The sequence below is a fragment of the Salvia hispanica genome, chromosome 3 (genome assembly GCF_029641045.1).
Source record: "Salvia hispanica isolate PSC_SH4W2 chromosome 3, Shi_PSC_v1, whole genome shotgun sequence".
Lineage (NCBI taxonomy): Eukaryota > Viridiplantae > Streptophyta > Magnoliopsida > Lamiales > Lamiaceae > Salvia > Salvia hispanica.
In genome coordinates, this window is record NC_142694.1 from 35,558,299 (window position 1) to 35,579,826 (window position 21,528).

Consider the following 21,528-nt stretch of genomic DNA (forward strand, 5'->3'; position numbering starts at 1 on the left):
TGACTGAATCATCCAAAACTCATAAATGCAGGAAATCAAAACCAAAAACAATGAATACAATAAATTACATAGCAATAGAGAAGCAAAAAAAAGATGGAACAATTTGAAACAAGAATGAGAATTCTTTTTGTCTTATATCAAGAAACTCCACTCCCCACATCAACATCCAACACCAAACACTCCACCAAATCAACAATAGAGAGAGAAAGAAAGAAAGAATTCAAGAAGAGGCATTTTCAGATCGATCAAAGTGGAGAAGTTGACCACAACATTTGGGGCAAATTTCAAGCTGTTTGGGCACCATGTAGTACATTAGGCAGCTCTTGCAACCAGCAACCACCAACACATTATTACTATTGTTGTTGTTGCTATTCCTTTCTTCATCATCATAGTAACAATTTTCTTGATTACTTTTACCACTCCATTGCTCTCTTGAGGAGCATGGGGACGATTCCAACGACGACCCATCGCTGTCGTACGAGCTGCTGTCCTCCTCCTCGGAAGAGCAGTCGTCGACGTACTCGGCTGCTGCTGCGGTCCGGGGATCCTCCGTGGCCCTCATGCCGGTCCTCCAGTTTATGTAGTATAGTTCACCAGTCTGTAAATGAGCAAATGCAAAAAGGGAAATGGGATTTCATCAAGATTGAATCTTTTTTAATGGGTAGTTTTCACAACACACAAAAAAGGAAATGGGATTTATCAAGATTGAATCTTTTGTCAATGAAGTAGTAGTAGTAGCAATAAAGATGAGCCATTCAAGAACAGGAAACATTTTTGGGACAAAAGAATCAAAGTAATAAAATCAAAAAAAGGAAATGGGAGTTAACCAAGATTGAATCTTTTTTAATGAGTACATTAAATAAAGTAGTGCCAGTCAAGAAGAGGAAACATTTTTTGTAGTACAAAAGAAACAAAAAAAATCACAAAAAGGAAATGGCATTTTTCAAGATTGAATCTTTTTTATGGGTATAATATGAAGTCACAATAAAGATGAACCCAGGAAGCATTTTTGGGACAAAAGAATCAGAATAAATCACAAAAAAGGAAATGGGATTTATCAAGGTTGGATCTTTGTAAAGGGCATTAAAAGGAGTAGTATTCACATTTCACAGCAAAGATGAGCCATAAAAGAATCAAAAAGGGAAATGGGATTTATAAAGATTGAATCTTTTTTAATAAACATTAAATGAAGTACTACTAGTATTCACAACAAAGAAGACCCAGAACCCACAAAAAAGGAAAAGGGATTTATCAAGATTGAATCGTTGTTAAAGGGCATTAAATGAAGTACTAATCACAACAAAGAAGAAGCCATTAAAGAGGAGGAAACATTTTTGGGACAAAAAGAAACAAAACAAACACAAAGATGTAGAAATCCCTTTAAGGTTTGCCAGCATTAAATGTAGTAGTGGTAAATCAAATAACAAAAAATAAAAATAAAATAGCGAAAGCGATCTCTAAAAAAAATAAAATTTGTCCCTTTTGGAGTCCTTACCTTTAAATCAAGGCATTGCTCCCAATGGAAAGGAAGGGATGAGCCTTCTGAATTCAAGTCCACCGCCGCCGCCGCGCCTCCGCCGCCGCCGCCGCTGCTGGAGGTGGTGTGCTGGTTGTTCAAGGAGCAATTCTGCAGAGATCTCTCAAGAGAGGCTGTGATAGTAGCCATGTTTGGAATTGGACTTGTCATTTTCTTTCTCAACAAAATTAATCCCGCCTAAATCTCAACAAACTCAGCCAAATCAAAACTGAAAATTGAAGAAAAAGAAAGGGGAAAAAGGGAGAAGAAGAATTGAGAGGAATTTGTGTAGTGAGAAAAGAAAAGAGAAATATTTAAATGGGAAGAGAAGGAGTGTTTGAGAGAGTGCGCGTGAGATATGATATCTTGGAAAGAATCAAAACCAGGTAGGGCACCAATAGGGACAACACCATTTTCTTTTTTTTTTGTCTCTCCTAATCCTACTCTCTCTCTATATATATACATATAAAATATCAAAAATTAAATTCAATATTAATCTGCTGTTAACTAAATCATCCGTTTTACTCGGTATGTACCTTGGATATTGCTAATATTATTAACTACTTATATATCATATGTTATTGGAGTATTCCACATAAGTATTGGAAAGTTAATGCATTTTTCTTTGTTAAAATATGTGTTTTTATACTTTAATTGCATGTTTTAATTTTTAATGTATGTATTTTTTAGGAGGTTTGACTCTCCTCTTTTTCTTCTTTGATTTTCACCATTCTTTTTTTTTTTCTAATTCGTGGCGAAAATTTCCGTTGATGCTCGTCTATCGATGATTGAAGTAGAAAGACTAGGACGAATATGTTCTTACTCTAGTGATGTTCAAAGCAATGATTTTTTTCTTGCTTTAATTTTTTTAGTGGTGTTCAAAGGAACGATATTTTCTTACTTTTTTTTCTTTTTATTCTTTTCTATTTTCTTTTTCTAACTCATGAAATGGTAACATATGTTTCTTTTATGTACTCCATGAACACCACAAAATTATGGAGTATTTTTTTTTATGTATATATGTCCAATTACTATGCTGTCTGAAAGATTCTCAACTCATGAAATAGTAAGCTTTAGTTTAGTTGGAAATAGTAACTTCTTTCAAAAGAGTAAATGTTCCCCATTTGCCACCAAGGTTAGTATTTATGACGCAGGTGAAAATCATTAATTTCAAGAATTTGTTAGTTTTCTAATGAATTTCATAGATATTGTTTCCTAAAAAGAATTAGTATATATTGTAATTATGATAGCATGTTTCTTGCTTTTCACTGCATTCTTCTTTCTATAAATATTTTTTTTAGTCTGTTCCATAAAAATAGTTTATTTTATTTTTGGTTCTTATAAAGTGGGTTCTATTATCCACTAACAATAATTCAATCACTTTTTTTTCTACGTTTTTCATATTTTATCAATTTCACATTAAAATTCGTATTGTCCTCAAAGTTTCTATTTTTATAGAATGGAAGGAGTATATGATATGCTAGGATTTTATGCTATTTCTAATATAATGAAATTTGACTCTAGCCTCAGTGTAAATTGATACTCCCTCCGTCCACCATTAGGAGTCTCATTCATGGGCGACACGGGTTTTAAGAAATGCTAAGAAAAGTGGGTGGAAAAAAGTTAGTGGAATAGGGGTCTCACTTGTATATATTAGTTTTAAATGAAATATGAGTGAAATGAGTTAGTGAAAGGTGTGACCCTATTACCATTTATGGTAAAAGTGAACCGGGACTCTTATTTGCGGACGGACTAAAATGGAAAAACGGACTCCTATTCGCGGACGGTGGGAGTACTTTCTTATTTTTGTACACTTACTTTCTCAGAATCTCAATCCATTTCTTTATGAAAGATGGTAAACGGATATGACAGTTGAAAATGGTTTCAAGTGGGATTGGCCATTCTCACTTCTAGTGTACGAGTAACGAAAAATTATTATATTTGGGCTTTTTGAGCTGGTGTCAACACAACGCCCAGCGATTTTGCCCGCATGATTCGACCCCATAGTGAATGTTTCCTATATTCGCCATTGGTGCGATAATCTCTATTCAATTTTATCTTATATGACAATCTTCTTTATCGTAAATTGAAACTCTCATAGTTTTTAATACTTCTCGTTATCTCTTTTTTTGTTCTCCACGTAAAATAGGTTTTATATCTTAACGAAAAGATATTGTGTGATGCACTGACAAATTGAGGTGGACTCACATGGGTCGGCCAATCATACTATTGGCATATGAGTATCGTAAAATTCTATTAAATTCGAGATTCAAGCTGACGTCGACACAATGTGGGGTAACTTTGCCTTGCGCAATCACATTCCATTCGGTGCCGTGCGACATCACAATAAACATTTCCTAGATTTATCGTTAGCGTAATGAGCTATACTCAATTTTATTTTATACGAAAACCTTCTTTTATTGTTAATTGAAATTCTATTACTTTTCTATACGTACTTCCCATTATCTCTTTTTTTCCCACAAAAATTAGGTATTTTCTTTATTATAAATATATTGTGCGATGCACCTTCGGGTGGGGGTGGGCTCACATTGGGTGTGCCAATCCCACTGTTGGCCCACGGGTATTGATAAATTCTACTATTCTTTTGTAGCTAGCTGGCGATGATCCAATGTGAGACTACTATATCCCGCAAAATTACGTTTTTATTTTATGCGACAACAAGATAAACGTTCCAAGATTCGTCGCTGATGCAATTATCTCTCTTCAACTTTTATTTTTTATTTTACACGGCAACTACTCTTTAACAGTGAAATTGTTGAGTAACATGTTATGCATAGGAACTTTCATAAAAGATTAATAGATTTTTCTTATGAATATTAGTAGAGCTTATGATTCATGTAACGTGACAGAATGTCTCGAAATCAGTTTTCCATCTTTTAAGGTATCATAAAAAAATAAGCAATAATTACAGGTGTGAAATTGAAAACACAGTACCCGAAAAGAATGCCTGGGCATTTTTATAGATCAGTTAATTGTTAGTAATTTTGTAGTAATAATTTCCTTTGGGGAGTATGTAGGCACACTTATAATTTGCATATTGCCCCTTCATTTTACTTCTATTTAATTTTCTCACCCATAGAATAGGTTATATAATCTTCAAAATTATTTTTTGATATAATTGTTATATAAATCATTTTTTTTCTGAATTTCATAACTTTTGAAATTGGAGTAAAAGTTATAGGAGTAGTTTTTTATTTTCGCAAATGTCACTTAATGATCAAAATAAAATCTAAAGTGACAGACGTATCGTTTTGGATAAATCAGTGTCGTTCTATGCAATACTTCAAATAAAATGACTTCGATTTGTTCAAAACAAACACTAGTTTGTCAAAAATAATGTCGTTTTGATTGTCACAACATATTTAATTTTGTTATACTAGAACTAAACAATGAAAATTTTTGATTTTATATTACACTTTAGTTTTTAAAGTTATAAGATTGTCCGAAGTAATGATAATTATGTCGTAAGTATTTTTATTTAATCACAAATCTTGCTCAAATAAATAAATATACTCAACTATTGTAAATAAAAATATTAGTGGTAAAAAATGAATGTTTGTTGGTGAATGGTGATGGTGTTGGTAGAAGTAGAAGTAGAGAGGAGTGGGTGAATCACGAGATGGTGGAATGTGTGAGAGAATCAGAAAAGGACGACTTACATAATTCGTAATTTTCCGCATGTGGAATCTCTTCTGAACTCTTTTACTGAATTCTCTGACATCTAAGACCTATCTCTCTCCCATTCCCCTCAATTATTCCTACTTTTTCCTTTTTTTTTACCTCCCAGTTAACCTCAAATTCCATTTTATGTAAATTCCATTTTACTCCCTCCGTCCCAGATAATTCGACTCAATATTCCATTTCGGACCGTCCCACTTAATTTGTCCCATTTCACTTTTACCATTTTTGGTAGTAGACCTCATATTCCACTAACTCATTCCTATTCACACTAAATTATAAAACTAATACTTTAAAAGTAGGACCCACATCCCACCAATCTTTTCAACTCACTTTCCATTAGATTTTTTAAAACTAATGCCGGGTCAAAATGTCCCAAATTATCTGGGACGGAGGAATTATTTAATATAGAAATATAGAATCAACTTCAATGTAATGTAGTGGAAGTGGTAGTGGTGATAGTAATAGTACTCTTAGTTCGAAAAAGTAATAAATTCATTTTTATATGAGATTTAATAAAATTATACTCCATTTATCTAGGTGACTGTAATTTTTCATGAATTTTGTGATTGTTTTAAAGTTATGAGACCAACTAGAATAGTTATCAGACATCCTGATTTTTTAATACAATCCATTATAAGTTTAAAAAAAGAGAGAAATGATTAAATAAAGTGAAACAACTCAGAATAAAATACGGCTCATGTTATATGAGACAAATGAAGTATTTTAAGATTAGCAGCAAAAATTAGGGATGCAAGGAGTGATCGCTCCCAACCCGCCAGAAGAACCTAATTTCTCCTCAGGTACATCGGGTGATTGTGATTGCTTTACCAATTTGTAGAAATTGTGTTCTTCTTAAATAAAAACATAAACAAAATAGTTTTGAGACTGAGACTGGAAAATTACAATTATATTATGTAAAATTAAAAAAACACTTAACCCTCTTCATTGGTTTGATTTAGACTACAAGCCATTTATCTGTAATAAAAAGAGTTTCTCAAAACACTGTCTTGTATCCATCACCTATTGAATCTAAAAAATGTTATGGCTTTTTAAACTATATTTAGGCAAACACCACTATAAATAAAAATAAAACCTAGTTGAGTTGGACCTAGAACCTAGAGGTCAAACTTGATTCATGAAATCGTATAAAGTTGTTAATATTCTCTTTTTTGCATTTCAATATTATTTCCTTCATATCAACAAAAGTTGATGTGATCATTGATACTGACATAATGGGCCTCTTCTTATTGGGCCAAATAAATTATCCCGTTTTAAAGTGAGAACAATAATTCCACTCACTGGGCCCAACTTTAAAAATGGGCCTGTTACTATCATATACCTTCAAATTGATTTTTTAGTTATTCCATTTTATTTATTAAAAACGATTTTAATTGTTTGGTCGGGTGTTCGGTTGGTAAGATTGTATCTCGGATTAAATTAGCAGTGTGTTTGATTTGTGAAATTTAGTCTTTCAACCCAATTCTAGATGGACACTTAGGTGGCGTGCGGTTGTCATGACTAATAATCATGAGGCTATCCATCTAGGATTAAGTTGTGGGATTATTTTAGTTGAAGGGGGGAGGCTATGACTAATTATCATGAGACTATCCATCTAGGATTAAGTTGTAGGGTTCAATTTTATGAACCAAACATGATACATATTTAATCATGGGATTTAATCTTGGCAACCGAACACCTCCTTATAGAATAATTAATTTTGACTAAAAGTCTCAAAATTCAATCATAAATTATATTTTATATTATTTTATGTAGGAAACTGAACACTAGATATATACGAATAATAATACATATTTATATCGTAATTATGAAAATAAGAAAGAAATGAAAAGGAAAACAGGCGAGTAGTCAACATTTTTGCTTCTAGAAGCTAATCCAATATTCAAACTTCGTAGCTCTTCTCTTACTATTCTTCTCTTCTCAATTTCCCTACAAAAATCATTGAAACTTCGCGATTACGATCAAGTAGTTGAATTCTTGGCAATCCGAGCAACTTTTCATCGCATCTGAAGCAGTAATCGATAAACTATGGAAAAAGCGGCGAAGAGCGAAGAACCCGCGATTGGGATTCCGTACAATTATCAGCCGCCATTGCCGCAGCGTTTCTACGTAGAGAATCCACATCAAGCTGGCGCAATTCCTCCAAACGCCATCGTTGGAGACCCCAAAGGAATCCCCCTTCAGCAGACTATCTACCGCGATACCCCTGCTCCCTTCAATTGCCCTTACTGCGGCGGCTCCGGCGTCACCACCGTCAAGTGAGTGAACCGGTTGTCCTCCTTCTATTACTTGTGCATTCTGTGATTGTTTGTTTAGTTATTGCAATTTATGATTATGCGGAAGTATGATGACAGCCCTAATTTCTAGGGTTTATGGATTGGGATGGAATCTTCTAATTAGGTTAGAGTGTGGTTGATTGCTTGATCTTAGATTTACACTTGTTGTTGCGAGAAATCGATAGAAATGTGATAGCCTAATTCATAGGGTTGATGGTTTGGGGTTGAATCTTCTAATTAGTTTTGAGTTTGGGGAAGCTGTGGTTGATGTTGATGGGTTCATCCCAGCTGAACATCAATATACTCCGTGTGTCGATCGGATTATTCGGATCAGGAATGGGAATTCTGTATTGAAGAATCTAGTTGTTGGATCATAGCTTAAGCTTTTGTCCAAACACACCAGTTTCCTAGACCATTTAATTCCCTCCTTGTTGAATTTATAGAAAATTAACTAGGAAAAGCAGAATGAAGATGATAGAGTCCAAGTAAGATATGATAGTAATGTTTCCAGATTGGAATGGAATCTTCTGATTAGCTTTGAGCTTGGCAAAACTGTGGTTGATCATAGATTCACAGTGATCGATCACTCTCAGTTGAACATTGATATACATTGTATTGGTTTCCCCCATGGACAGGATCAGGAATGGAAATTCTGTATTGAAGAGTCGTTCGATCAAAGCTTAAGCTTTTGTCGAAACACTCAAGTTTCTTACCATTTAATTCCATATTAAACTTATAGGCAATTAATGAGCACGGGCTGTATGAGCTGAAATAGTGCAAGTAAAATTCGGTATATTCAATGGTGGATGCAAAAATTTGTCTTGGCAGGGGCTATATTTTCTCTAAATATTGAGTTCACAATTTCGAGTCAATATATATTTGCTCTGATGATAAGGGCTTTCCTAACTCCAACAGGTATTCACACAAAATGCCAAAAATTCGACAATGTTATATGAATAGAAAAATGAACTCTTTAGCTTGGTGAATTTCTTTTACCAGATGGCTTCTTTTTTTTCATTTTGCTTAACTTGACTTGGTTGTAATGCAGGTCTAAACCAAGTTTAGCTGCAGTTGTTGGTTGCATGATGCCTTTTATGCTTGGAGTATGCTTTCTATGCCCTTCAATGGATTGTCTATGGCATAAATATCATTATTGTCCCAGCTGCAACGAGAAGGTTTGATTCGTTATTTTTCTTAACCTATTCCACCAATTTGCCTTATGCCAATTCTTGAGATATTTTTGCTTTTGCTCATTTGCTAGGTTGCTGATTTTGAGAAATCAGATATCTGTGCTGTGATGGATCCTCCACATTACATACAAGGGAGCTTCGCCTTGCCTGCGTGACGTGATGAGGCCGATACGCTTGCCTGCGTGACGTGATGAGGCCGATACGTATCGCTTTCAACCCTATGCAATTTCTATATACTGTCTACAAACTTTAAATAATTGGAAATTTCCAAACATTTATATACATGTGTTAGTGAGAATGTATATGTTTGTAACAAATTGTTGGGTTGAGTCTTGTATATAAACCATCATATCTCAACCCTTGACTATTACCAAAAACTTTTTGGTGCATATTTTGTTTGTAACTTCCCTTCCACCCCTGCATGGAGGAGCATATAGAATCTTAAATCCTATTTCATCCGTCTCTACGTAGTTGAGTTGTATTAGGAGTACTTTTTAGGTTGTTTAACTCTAGCCGAGTCATTTCTTTCTTTGACTAAAAGTAACCTATTTTTTCTCTTATTTTATCCTTTCTTCACCTCTCTACTTTTTTTTCTTTCCTACTTTATTCTTTCTTTACTTAACTCACTTTTAACACAATTTTCTTAAATCACGTGCTGAAAAAAAACACCTTTACTACACAAGGATTGAGATATTTCTAAATATGAGATAATAATTTCAAAGATAATACTTCATATGTCTTAAAAAAAATAGACAAACTTGTAAATGACACGGATTTTAATATGCAATGAGTAGGAAAAAGTAAGAAATACTACTAGATAGGGAAAACGCAGTGAAAATAGTGTTAGTGGATTGTAGGGTTTATATATTCTCAGTGGTGAATAATTAGTTTAAAATTTTTTATATTTAGACTTGGTCTAATTTTGAAGGACGACTTAAAATGATAAAATTAGTCTTTTTAGGACGAGGGAATATATTTCTATGAATTTTGGTTCCTAAAAATTACTCCAGATTCCAAGGAATGATAAACCTAAACTAGCCATTTAACATTGGAGATAAGATGTCAATTTATACGCATTCGGCTCCCTCTAGCCCATTATATTATTTTCATTGCACTAAACCAATAGTTTATTATTTATCTTTTAATTTTCATATTCTTAATGATAATCTAACATAATGTGATATGCATATTATTTTTAGAAATATTACTAAATACTTCTCGTATTATAAAATCAACTACTTCATTTATTAGTGTTTGATCCTAGAGCTGGCAATTTGTGGCACGACACGATAACACGACACGAACCCGCACGAAATTAATGAGTATGCGTCAAAGCTTACTGGGTTCGTGTCCTTATCGCGTCGACACGAAAACTTCGTGTCGTGTTCGTGTTACACGTTAAGAAATAATATTAATATATTATAATATTATTATTATTTTATTTATTTTAAATATTTAAAAATTTAAAAATAAATTTAATATTTAATATTAGAAATAATATTTATATATTATAATATTATTATTATAATGACATTATTGTGTCGTATCATATATGTGTTGTTATCGTGTCGTGTTCGTGTCTGAGGGTAGCGGGTCGCGTTCGTGTTCGTGTTTGGAGTTTTCTTAACATGTCGTGTTCATGTTTGTTGTTATCGTATCGTGTCGTTACCATATCGACACGATAACGACACAGCACGCGCGGTTAGTCACCCCTAACACAGCACGCGCGGTTAGTCACCCCTGATCCATCGATTTGTTTTACTGAACGTAATCAAAAACTTGATTCGGAAGTATTAAATTTAATATCATGTGTGTGTGAGAGAGAGATCGTCGACCTTTGGCAAAACGAAAAGGCCACATTTGCTAGTTAAGACTCAAATAAAATGTGCACTGTAATTAATGAAAGTGAATTTGCTTTCATGATGTGTCGATCCCTCCTAATTTCTACTACATTCTCAATCTATCTTGTTTAGCGTTAAGACTTCTTTTTATAGTAGGAGTAGTACTATTCAACAATATCTAGGCCGATTGAATAAATTTTACTACTACATTTTTGGCTTTTGATGTATAATCCAACCTCAGTAATCTCGAAATCAACCTATATAGTATTGATATCTTATTTAATTAGGGCAAATGAGTTAAAAAAATCGAGATAAATGAACTTATTATTATTATTATCATCATTGTAAACGAATCGGGCTCACTAACATTTCGAAACATACTTTAATGCAACAACGAACAATATATCATCACAACAATCAACTATATTTTCATGCAACAATGAATCACACTTCCACACAATAATGAATCACACTTTAGCATACTAATGAATTGTACTTCGCCAACACATTGATAAATTATAGTACTATATGCTTAAATACAACAATGAATGATTATTATGTTAAAGTATTATGCAAAGTACGCCATATTCATGTAAATATATTCAGTTAATATATGCTATATTAGGATTTTGTCAAAATCTTCATAAAATTTTATTTAATTTGATTATTATTAGTCAAAATATTAAGAGAACTATATGAAATTTAGTATTAGGATTTTTTAAAATCTTCATAAAAATTTATATAATTTGATTATAATTAGTCAAAAAAGTAAGAGAACTATATGAAATTTAAAATTATGAGATATTTTAGTATAAAGAAAGTGAGTATATCCTCCCTCCTATATTAGTTGTCACATATTAAATGACCGAATTAATTAAGCCTAGTTATTAAATTTAATTAAGTTTGTGCTGACACATATCGTGGTCTCGTCTATCCAAAACGCATATCCAAGGACTAAGATTTTGTCTTAATTATTTATTAAGAAAAGGTTAACATTTCTTAATATAATTCTATACATATACATGTTGTGGAAGATGATTTATTCCACTAATCAAATTATAAAGTTCTTGAACTAATTTATAACACCAACCGTTTATTATTAAAACTGGGAATATACATGGGCTGCCTACCATTTCTATGCTGTCTTGGCCCATTGTAATAGTAGGTGCATGGTAACTAATCCATGACCACATTTTCTAAAAGTTGTTATTTAATAGTACTATGATAAATACAAATGTTTTTATTTGATTAATATGAAAATATTGAATGATAAGTAACTGGATATTCCAGGTTGAAGATTGTAATAAAAAATTAATAATAAAGTATGAAAAAATAAAGTTAATTTGTTTTGTAATTAGTTATATAATTATGAAAAATATTTAAGCAATATTTATACTCCATACTGAAAAATTATAATATGTTTACCCGTAACACAAATTGATTGAATATAGCTTGATTGGTCATTTATAAATGTATAGATTTCAAATCAATTGAAATATAATTAATTTATAGTTATTTTTAAAAAGAGTGAAAAAGAAAGGTGAAACCAATTTCAAAGGATTGTAATGCAATTATATCATGTTGTTAACAAATAACAATATCTCCAAAATTAGATCTTAATAGAGTTTTTTGACATTTATAAATCACGATAAGCCATGGCATATCAATAGTACATATATAAAAATTTAAATAGAATTCTCTCTGTTCCATAATAGTGGAGTCAAAATAAGAGTGAGAAAATGTATTATTTTTATTAAAAAATAAAAAATATACTACTAAAGTGAATTCGTGCACTTTAAAAAATAGTATGAGAAATGAATAAATGTAATAAAGAAAAAAAAGGATAATTCTAGAGATGTATAGCGGCGTCGTCAATATGAGGAATCTCGATAGCTAAGGTTATCTCCTACGGCGCCCTTCCCGTTCGCCCGTCGGGGACGGGCGACCCGACGGGCGCCATAGTGGGCGGGAAGGGCGCCCACGCCCGTCCCGGGTGCCCCTGCGATGAGCTCGCCCCTCCCGTCGACGGGCGAGTGGGACGGGCGCCACTGTGGCGAAGGTCGCCCGTCCCAACTCGGACGTCCGACATATATATATATATTTAAAACTCTATAAATAGGGCTCCTCCAACGTCATTTCATTCACACCACTTGTGTTGACAAGTTTCTCTCTCTAAACCTCTTTTTTCAATTATCTGTAATGGCGAGTAGTCGTGCGGGTGGTAGTGGCGGAGGCGCTAGTGATAGTGATGGCTTTAGCGATGATGAATTGGATCTCGCTGTGCAAGCGGCGATTGATCGACGGATCCGGCAGAGGCAGCAGCGGCGGCAGCAGGCGGCGGCGGCCGTGCCTCGGCCAATCCATCGCCGACGGCATGTACCCCGGAACCACATTGCTGCACATCAGTGGTTGTATGAGGACTACTTTGCTCCAGAGCCGCGTTTTGGGGATGCCTTATTCCGCCGACGTTTTCGGATGCATCGTCCTCTGTTTATGCATATCGTTGGTGCATTAGAGAGGAGGTACGAGTTTTTCAGGATCAGGGAGGATGCGGCTGGCAAACCCGGACACACGCCAATACAGAAGTGTACGGCCGCAATCAGGCAACTGGCGTACGGAGGGCCGGCCGACATGTTCGACGAGTACCTCCACATTGGGGAATCTTCCGCCGTCCAGTGTCTGTTGGAGTTTTGCGCGGGCGTTAGAGCGATATTCGGGGATCAGTATCTTCGACGTCCGGGCCCCGAAGACTGCCAGCAGCTGATTAATATGCACGGGTTGGTGCACGGGTTCCCTGGGATGTTGGGCAGCATCGATTGTATGCATTGGGAGTGGAGGAACTGCCCCGTCGCCTGGAAGGGGATACACACTTCCGGCTTCAAAGCCAAGCATCCCACGATGATCCTTGAAGCTGTAGCTGACTACCGGCTGTGGATATGGCATGCTTATTTTGGAGTAGCCGGGTCGAACAACGACCTCAACGTCCTCCAGTCGTCGCCCCTGTTCAACGATAGGTGCAATGGCGTTGGTCCCGCCATCAGTTTCATCGCCAATGGCAACCAGCACAACATGGGATACTATTTGGCGGATGAGATATACCCAAGCTGGCCCGTCTTTGTGAAGTCGATCAAGCATCCGGTCGGGCCAAAGAAGAGCTACTTTGCGACCCGGCAAGAGGCAGCGCGCAAGGATGTTGAGCGCGCATTTGGTGCGCTCCAGAATCGATGGGCGATGGTGAGGGGTCCGGCACGGCAGTGGTATATCCCCAACATCGGCGACATCATGTACGCGTGTATCATTCTGCACAACATGATTGTCGAAAGTGAAGGGGACGAATTGACTCAGTGGAACAGCGAAGATGACACGGGTGCCGGACCCAGCCACGGCGTGGCCACCGCGAATGTGAACATGGGTGTACCTCATGGAGAGGTTGAGCGGTTGCGCGCATTTACCGACATGCGGCAAAGAAATGCCCATATTCGACTTCAGGAGGATATCATCGAAGAGTTTTGGACGCGGAGGGGTGGACACTGATGTGGTTGTTTTTTTTTTCGCATGATGTATGTTTTTTTTTTCTACTATGTAATTTTTTTTTTTGAATTATGTATGTTTTTTTTTTAATGAAATATTCGTATTTCCCGTTCGTATTTTTGTCGGATTATGTCTTCCGTGAATTTAAATTTTAATTGTGAATTAATTTAATTGTGGGAAGGGCGAGTGGGAGGGGCGAGTGGGAAGGGCTAGTGCAGTGGGAAGGGCTAGTGATGTGGCAGTGGAATGAGAGGAACTAGTGCTGACGTGACATGGGAAGGGCGCATGAGAGGGGCGAATGGGAGGAGCGCCGCCGGAGACAACCTAAACAACGAGTATTATACTTACTAGTACTATTACTAATGCCAATATTGTAATAGATCATGATTATTTTAATTAAATAAATGAAAATGACCAAAATGGACATGATGAAAATGTCACGCGTGACGTAAGCATACCTAGGGAGCCGCAAACATTTGTCTTAGAAAATGCCAAAAATAAAAATTAAGGCAGCTGTTACCGATACATTATTGCACGTGATTTTATTTAAAATTTTAAATACTGCTTGTCTTTATACTATACCATATCATAAAAATATTCTTTTTGTAAATACATATCCATCTGTGTAAGATTGTACGCAATAGGCTTGAAAAGTCATGAATTTTTGTCCAATTCCTATTCTACAAACACATATATTTGATCATTCTTCTCAATCTCAAACACATTCATCAAATATTTCAATAACTCATCAATTTGAAACATATGTTTATCAAATCATTAACACATTATAAATGAAGAATCAATTTTGTTGAGAGAAAATTTAAAAATATTAAAAAATTCATAATTTCAGAACTAGTTTTTTAAGTTGTGTGAAGAGTCAAAATTTAATTAAAATTCATGTACCAATAGTATTTGATAAAGGTGAAAAAATTTCTCCTCTAACCAATAAATCTGACTCTGAATTATCACAATCACATGATAAATGAGACTATATTAGGCAAGAGCGTTTTTCCCTTAATTTTGGTATGATTATATTTTGTCTATATGATTAGCATAATTAAATTAAAATTAAGTAGTTTCTGTTTAAAGTAAAGTGCGTGGCATTGTCAGAGTTGAGTGCTGGTTAATGAAATGAATCTTACCCAAAATAAAAATAATGGTCCCACTATTTTCTCGATGACTGCTTTTTGTCAATAATTTAATTTTATTCACTTTGACCCATTAATAATATTTTATCACTGCCTTTTTCAGTTTCACCTTTTCCACTATCTGGAAAAATATCTGTCCCTCTATCTAATATCGCTGTCAATAGCCACTTGTTACAACTATAATTTTTACACCACTTCATAAAATCTTCAATTTTATTTTAAACAGAATATTCTTTTTTAATAGAAATTGTTAACTTTAGTACTCCCTCCGTTCCAAGGTATTAGACCAATTTTCCTTTTTAGGATGTCCCAACATATTAGACTCATTTCCTTTTTTAGCAAAAAATATCTATCTTATTTTATTCTCCGCCTACTTTTTTCTCTCTTCTCTCCCCTACTTTTTCCCTCTCTCATACTTTACTCTCTCCACTTTAACTATTTAAATATCAATTCCTTAAATCATGTGCCAAAAGAAGCGAGTCTAATATTCTGGGACGAAGGGGGTATTTATCATGATGGGGAGAAGTGATCATTCAACTTTTAGAACTTGTTACAACTCTAGTATTTATAACCATAGTTTTTTTATAATGACGAGGAGAAGTTTTGGAAACCTATTTTGCAAGTTTGATGAAAAAAAGTTTTGAATGTCTGTATTCTAAAAAATCTGAAAATGTTCAAAAGGTAGGTTGAATCTCAAATGTGAGATATATTGTGTTTTTGGTATGCTATGTCGCCTTCATTTTTCCATGTGGCTTCGGGATGAAGCACGTAAGGGTGTTTCACACATGCTGAACTTACTGATCGTGTTGTAGTTAGCTGGTTATTTGATTTTTTTTATAAATAAAAGGCTCAAACCAAGAATAATGAATAAGAGTTCAACAATTTCCTAATGAAAGTCGGATGCTAAACCAAAAGGCAACAACACTCAAATCTCACGCCACAAATAACAAACCATCAATCAGCAAGGTTAAAAAATCTTTTTAACAAACTGAAGACAAGATAAACCATTTTAGTGAGACAAATAAAATATTAATTTTATAATAAAATATGTTAGTAGAGTGTGAGAATCACTTATTAAATAAAATAAAAAAATAAAAAATGAGACCTATAATGATGAATTGACGAATGGGATATTAGTTTGATTTGAACCAATGCAGGAACATATCACATTGCATTAAGATGTCAAAAACTATTAAATTATTAATTAGTTGAAATGGCCGCTTCATTTGGTTTGACATATTCATGCATGTCAAATCAAATATACTTAAAAATCCAATTACATTTTTTAGAAAAGAATAAACAAAATAAATCCAATTATCATTTTTTTAGACGATTAGAAAAGAATAAAATAAAATAAATAATTCATTGAATTTCACCACACCAAACATCGCTATACTCAAATTTAGGCAGCCATTATGTTATATGCTATGCATTTCAAACTTTAATTATGCAAAGTTGGGATCAATTCTTCTTATCACAATTTTGAGCTTCACCTTTTAATGTTGGCAACGACATTGTTATTATCCTTTTTTCATTGACCACATCATTTTCCTTGAAAGAATAATTCAAAACCTCCATCTTCCTATTAAATCTAATAATTATAGAAATATATTTTGTACTCGTTAACTTTATGTCGTTGTGAGTGTTGACCTCTTTTCTGAAAATTATTATGAGAAATTACTAACACATGCAAAAAACATTTTATTACAAGAGTTTACGAACAAAAAATATGTGATTGATGAAATTATTGGAAAAGGCATATATGTATGGACCCCTATAAAGATTACATCAATTAGAGAAGATAATGTCTTATACTTATCCACAACAATTATTTGTTAGAAAAATTAATACTCCCGACTAATGGCATATATATTGAAAAGTCGATTTCTTTTGCAATCTTTCATTTTCGATCCAACAAAACCATCATATAAAGACATAAAATTGAAGACGTAATTATTTGTGATTTTTTTGAAAATATCCAAAATTTATATCTCAAAGAAAATGTTATTAAGCTGAGAACACGTTTGTCATGAGTTACATCTTAATATTTGGCTTTTATGTGACATTTTTATTTATATTCTTTAATTTTAGTTGAGATATTTTTGAAACGGTGGTGTAGTTTGAAAATATAAATTGCCGTATTTAACTAACTAAAATGTCCTTTATCTGTTTTTAGTTTGATCTTGATTCTTGCACTCCAAAATAATTATTTCATATATAGATAATGTTCAAGGGCACTTATGTAATTTATTTATTCTAATCTTTAATCAGTATAGAGTGTATAATTACTAATTAGTGTGGAGGAAGAGTACTACCTTTGATATTATTATGCACTATTTTTGTTTTTGGGAAATATGGACAAGAGTGAACTTTACGGACATGCTTTATTAAATTTTAAGTTATGTTGCCGGAACTTTGGATAAATCGTAACTGTGTTACATCAATTCGACTTAAGCTGTGAAATTTTGACATATTCCACGATTCCATAAAATTGCTTCAAGTTTTCTTTTCAACTAAAGAAGATCGGTGTTGACTCCCTGATATCGTCTAGAGCCGTTGAAGCATTTGTTCTCTCCGTAGCTATCTGAATCATGAAATTCCCTACCTTTTCTACTGTCTTCGATCTCTCTGTTGTCGCTCGTGTGGTATGTGAGGAATTATGAGGTTTGTTTGTGCGGCCTATATATGTATTGTTATTTTTGTTAGATGTCCATTCTTCGGTTACTAAACTCTTGCCAGCTAATTTGATTTATGGCGACAGAAATATTGTAGACTCGGAGGTCGATTTATGTTTTTGTTTTTATTTTTTATAGTATTCATAAATCGGAGTGGGGTCTAAATAGGTTAAAGGGTCAAAGGTTGATTTATCTAGTTTTCCAACTATACTCACGAATTAATGGTGTATATCAAAACTTTAGGCGTAAAACGTTTTTATTTGTTAGATGACGACATTATAACAATATTTGGTCTACAAATAACTCATATGGCCTATTGACAATATTAGCTAATCAAATTTTCGAGCATATAGTTGAGAGTATTCTATATGCTTTGAAGATCGATTCTATTTCAATAGAAATTTCAAAATAGGCAGCCACCAATAGTTAATGGACTTTAAAGCTATGCTAATTCTTCAATAAGATTGATCTACTCTCATTGGTCCGGTCACTGTCTTCTCCTCTATTAAATACTACCAGCAGTACTCCTTCCGTCTCACTTTAGGAGTCTCAATTGTGTTCGGCATGAGTTTTAAAAAATTTAAAGGAAAGCTTGGTAAAAAAAAATAGTGGAATGTGTGTCCTACTTTTTTATATGGGTTTTATAATAAAATGTTAGTAGAAAAAGGTTAGTGAAATGTAGGTCATAATACCATTTATGGAAATATTCCAATCGAGACTCCTAAAGTGGGACACCAAAAAATGGTAAATCGGGACTCCTATAGTGGGATGGAGGGAGTAACATTTTAAGGGAAAAAAAAGAGAAAATATCAATTTTATACTATCGATACTACAATATTAATTATATGAAATTAGTGCAAGTTGAATTAAATGTTAATCATGGTTTCTTTTTTCATGAAAACGATAACAATGAAATTCTCATTGCCACTATAATGTGTTTGCTTTAACAAGTACACAATCAAGTTTTATTTGGAGGTGATTAGTATGCACTATGCAATGAAATTAAAATGTTTATCAATATTTTAATTTTGTTTTTCATCATACATTCACACATGCATATAAGGTTCAAATATAAATTTATTTTTATCATAAGAAAATGCAATAATTTTATTACATTTTCAATTTTTAAGATCTATAGTGAATATTTATCTTCGTTCAACGAATGCAACACTAGGAACCGAATTCTTTAAAATGCAAAATATCATTCTATTTTATTTTTTGAGTGCATTCATCAATTTTATTGCAATTTAACTAATTGTTTCTACACATAATCTTCACATTAATTACAACTTTTATAGATTCCAAATGAAATGCTACTTCTATCTTGTCTTGTTTCAAGTGAATATATTCCTTTTTAGATCGTCCCATAATAATTGAGACATTTTCTTTCATAGCTAAAAGGAACACTTTTATTTCTCTCTTATTTTATCATTCTCCTATCTTTTTTTTTAATTTGTTTTCACTCTTAAAAATATGGGTCTAAAAGAAATGCCTCACACATAATAAAACGGAGAGTATTAATTTTTTAAATTTCGAAGCTGATTACTATTTGTGACTGGATGGACGGAGAAAACGCTTAGAGCATCCACAATGGATGCCCGATCTCACACCCGATCGGCCGAGATCGGGCTCGGGCGTGATCGGGCATCCATTGCAGGCGTCGGGCACGCCCGAGCTCGACCGAGAGTTCGGTCGCGCCCCATCTCGCGCCCCATCCATCGGGCGTGCGATCGGGCGCCCATTGCAGGGTCGTGCCCGATCACGCGTTAGCCCGATCAACGCGTTTTTTATTTTTTTTTTCTTTTTCAATTCTATAAATATACTTTAATTTCACTCATTTTTCACACAACTCTCACACATCTCTCTCAACTCTCTCTCCATTGCAATATCTCTTTCACTCACTTTTCCAAAATGTTTCCCGGGGAAGATATTGGCCGGTCTATGGAACGCGCAATGTTTGCTTTCGGGAACCAGATTCTCGCCGGTATTCGTGCAATACAAGAGCAAGAGCAAGCCGAACAGCAACCCAAGAGCAGGTCCCGAGGCCCATTCACCGACGGACATCCGTCCGTCAAGAGCATGTCCTAGCTCATCAACGTTTGTTCGAGGACTACTTCGCCGAACATCCCCGGTGGGGCGCGCCGGTTTTTCGCTGACGGTTTAGGATGCGGCGAGAGCTGTTTCTCCAGATTGTTCACGCATTGGAGGCGCGCAACGAGTACTTCCAGTGGCGGGAAGATGCGGCCCACAGAAAGGGTCTATCCCCGCTGACGAAGTGCACGGTTGCGCTTCGTCAGTTGGCATACGACACCACGACGGACATGTTCGACGAGTATCTTCACGTCGGGGATACAACTGGCCGGGAGTGTTTGAAAAATTTTTGTGCGGCCGTTATTGACGCCTTCGGCGCCACATATTTGCGCAAGCCGAATGCCCAAGACTGTCAGGACCTGCTGCGGATGCACGATACGGTGCACGACTTTCCTGGAATGTTAGGGAGTATTGATTGTATGCACTGGGAGTGGAAGAATGTCCTGCAGCGTAGAGAGGCCAATTCACCAGTGCGTATAAGGGTACCCACCCGACGATGATCCTTGAAGCAATCGTTGACTACAGTCTTTGGATTTGGCATGCTCACTTTGGCGTGGCGGGGTCCAACAACGACATCAATGTGCTGAACTCGTCCAGTCTCTTCACCGAGCAATGCAATGGCAACGGTCCGGTTATCAGCTTCACCGCCAACGGAAGACAACATCATATGGGGTACTACTTAGCCGACGACATTTACCCGAGATGGCCAGTTTTCTTGAAGACGATCTCCTGCCCAACGGGTGCGAGGAGAGAGTTTTTTGTGGCAAAGCAGGAGGCTGCACGGAAGGACGTGGAGCGAGGATTCGGTGTGCTTCAAATGCGTTGGGGAATAGTGAAAGGCCCGGCTCGTTCCTGGTACAGGCATCATATCGCCAATGTCATGTACGCGTGCATCATCTTGCACAACATGATTATTCACGATGAAGGTCGTGCAGCTAGCCAGTGGTCCGACGATGAAGCCGCTCCGAGCGCAGGTCATGCAACCCCGCCGGTCGTTCGAGGTTTACCCTATGGACTCAGCGAGAGATTACAAGCACAGGAGAGCATGCGCAACCAACAAGCTCATCTTGATCTCATGAACGACATGATTGAAGAAGTTTGGACACGTAGTGGTCGTTGAAATTGTACCTCTTTATTGTAACTTTTTTTAGAAAAAATTAAGTAATTTATGTTTTTTCTAGTTCTTTAATTTAGAAGTCTAATTTTGCTATTTATAATTGGTAAACATAAAATAATTAAAATTAAAATTAAAATGAGAAATGGATAATAGATAGGGCATGCACTAGGGCTCCACCATTGCAGAAAAATAGGGCATACTGACATGACAACCACTAGGGTTCTCACTAGGGCATCCATTGTGGATGATCTTAATAAGGAACGGAGGGAGTAGTGAGCAAAAGACACGTGGCAAAGTACATTTTATTTCCTGGTGGACGGAAAAGCAGAATAGTGTCGGTAAAGAAAAAGGAAAAAGAAAAAAGATGCCCATGCCAGCTCAGCAAAAAGGTAAAGATATTTTACAAGTGGTCCCCACTCCATA

The 21,528-nt window shown here is 35.2% G+C and overlaps 3 protein-coding genes across 3 annotated transcripts; 2 read left to right on the plus strand and 1 right to left on the minus strand.

The window, feature by feature from the left end:
• Positions 1-1,915, minus strand: LOC125212404 (protein CURLY FLAG LEAF 1-like). Its single transcript, XM_048112570.2, has 2 exons — positions 1,496-1,915; positions 1-598 (listed from the first exon to the last, which is right to left on the minus strand). The coding sequence occupies exons 1-2, from the start codon at positions 1,685-1,687 to the stop codon at positions 221-223; spliced, it is 570 nt and encodes a 189-aa protein (XP_047968527.1). The 5' UTR covers positions 1,688-1,915; the 3' UTR covers positions 1-220.
• Positions 1,916-7,082: 5,167 nt separating this feature from the next.
• Positions 7,083-9,158, plus strand: GILP (GSH-induced LITAF domain protein). The gene is made up of 3 exons (XM_048111499.2): positions 7,083-7,494; positions 8,561-8,687; positions 8,774-9,158. Exons 1-3 carry the CDS (start codon positions 7,265-7,267, stop codon positions 8,855-8,857), a joined length of 441 nt encoding a protein of 146 aa, XP_047967456.2. The 5' UTR covers positions 7,083-7,264; the 3' UTR covers positions 8,858-9,158.
• Positions 9,159-20,062: 10,904 nt separating this feature from the next.
• On the plus strand, positions 20,063-20,488 carry LOC125209873 (uncharacterized). Its single transcript, XM_048109450.2, has one exon. It carries the CDS (start codon positions 20,063-20,065, stop codon positions 20,486-20,488), a length of 426 nt encoding a protein of 141 aa, XP_047965407.2.
• The last annotated feature ends 1,040 nt before the right edge of the window (positions 20,489-21,528 follow it).

Excerpts from the sequence above, each read along its gene's own strand:
- LOC125212404 (XM_048112570.2), bottom strand. The coding sequence starts at position 1,687 with ATGACAAGTCCAATTCCAAACATGGCTACTATCACAGCCTCTCTTGAG. Across the intron at positions 599-1,495 it reads AGCAATGCCTTGATTTAAAG|ACTGGTGAACTATACTACAT; the intron begins GTAAGGACTCCA and ends GCTCATTTACAG.
- GILP (XM_048111499.2), top strand. The coding sequence starts at position 7,265 with ATGGAAAAAGCGGCGAAGAGCGAAGAACCCGCGATTGGGATTCCGTAC. Across the intron at positions 7,495-8,560 it reads TCCGGCGTCACCACCGTCAA|GTCTAAACCAAGTTTAGCTG; the intron begins GTGAGTGAACCG and ends GTTGTAATGCAG. Across the intron at positions 8,688-8,773 it reads GTCCCAGCTGCAACGAGAAG|GTTGCTGATTTTGAGAAATC; the intron begins GTTTGATTCGTT and ends CTCATTTGCTAG.
- LOC125209873 (XM_048109450.2), top strand. The coding sequence starts at position 20,063 with ATGCGGCGAGAGCTGTTTCTCCAGATTGTTCACGCATTGGAGGCGCGC.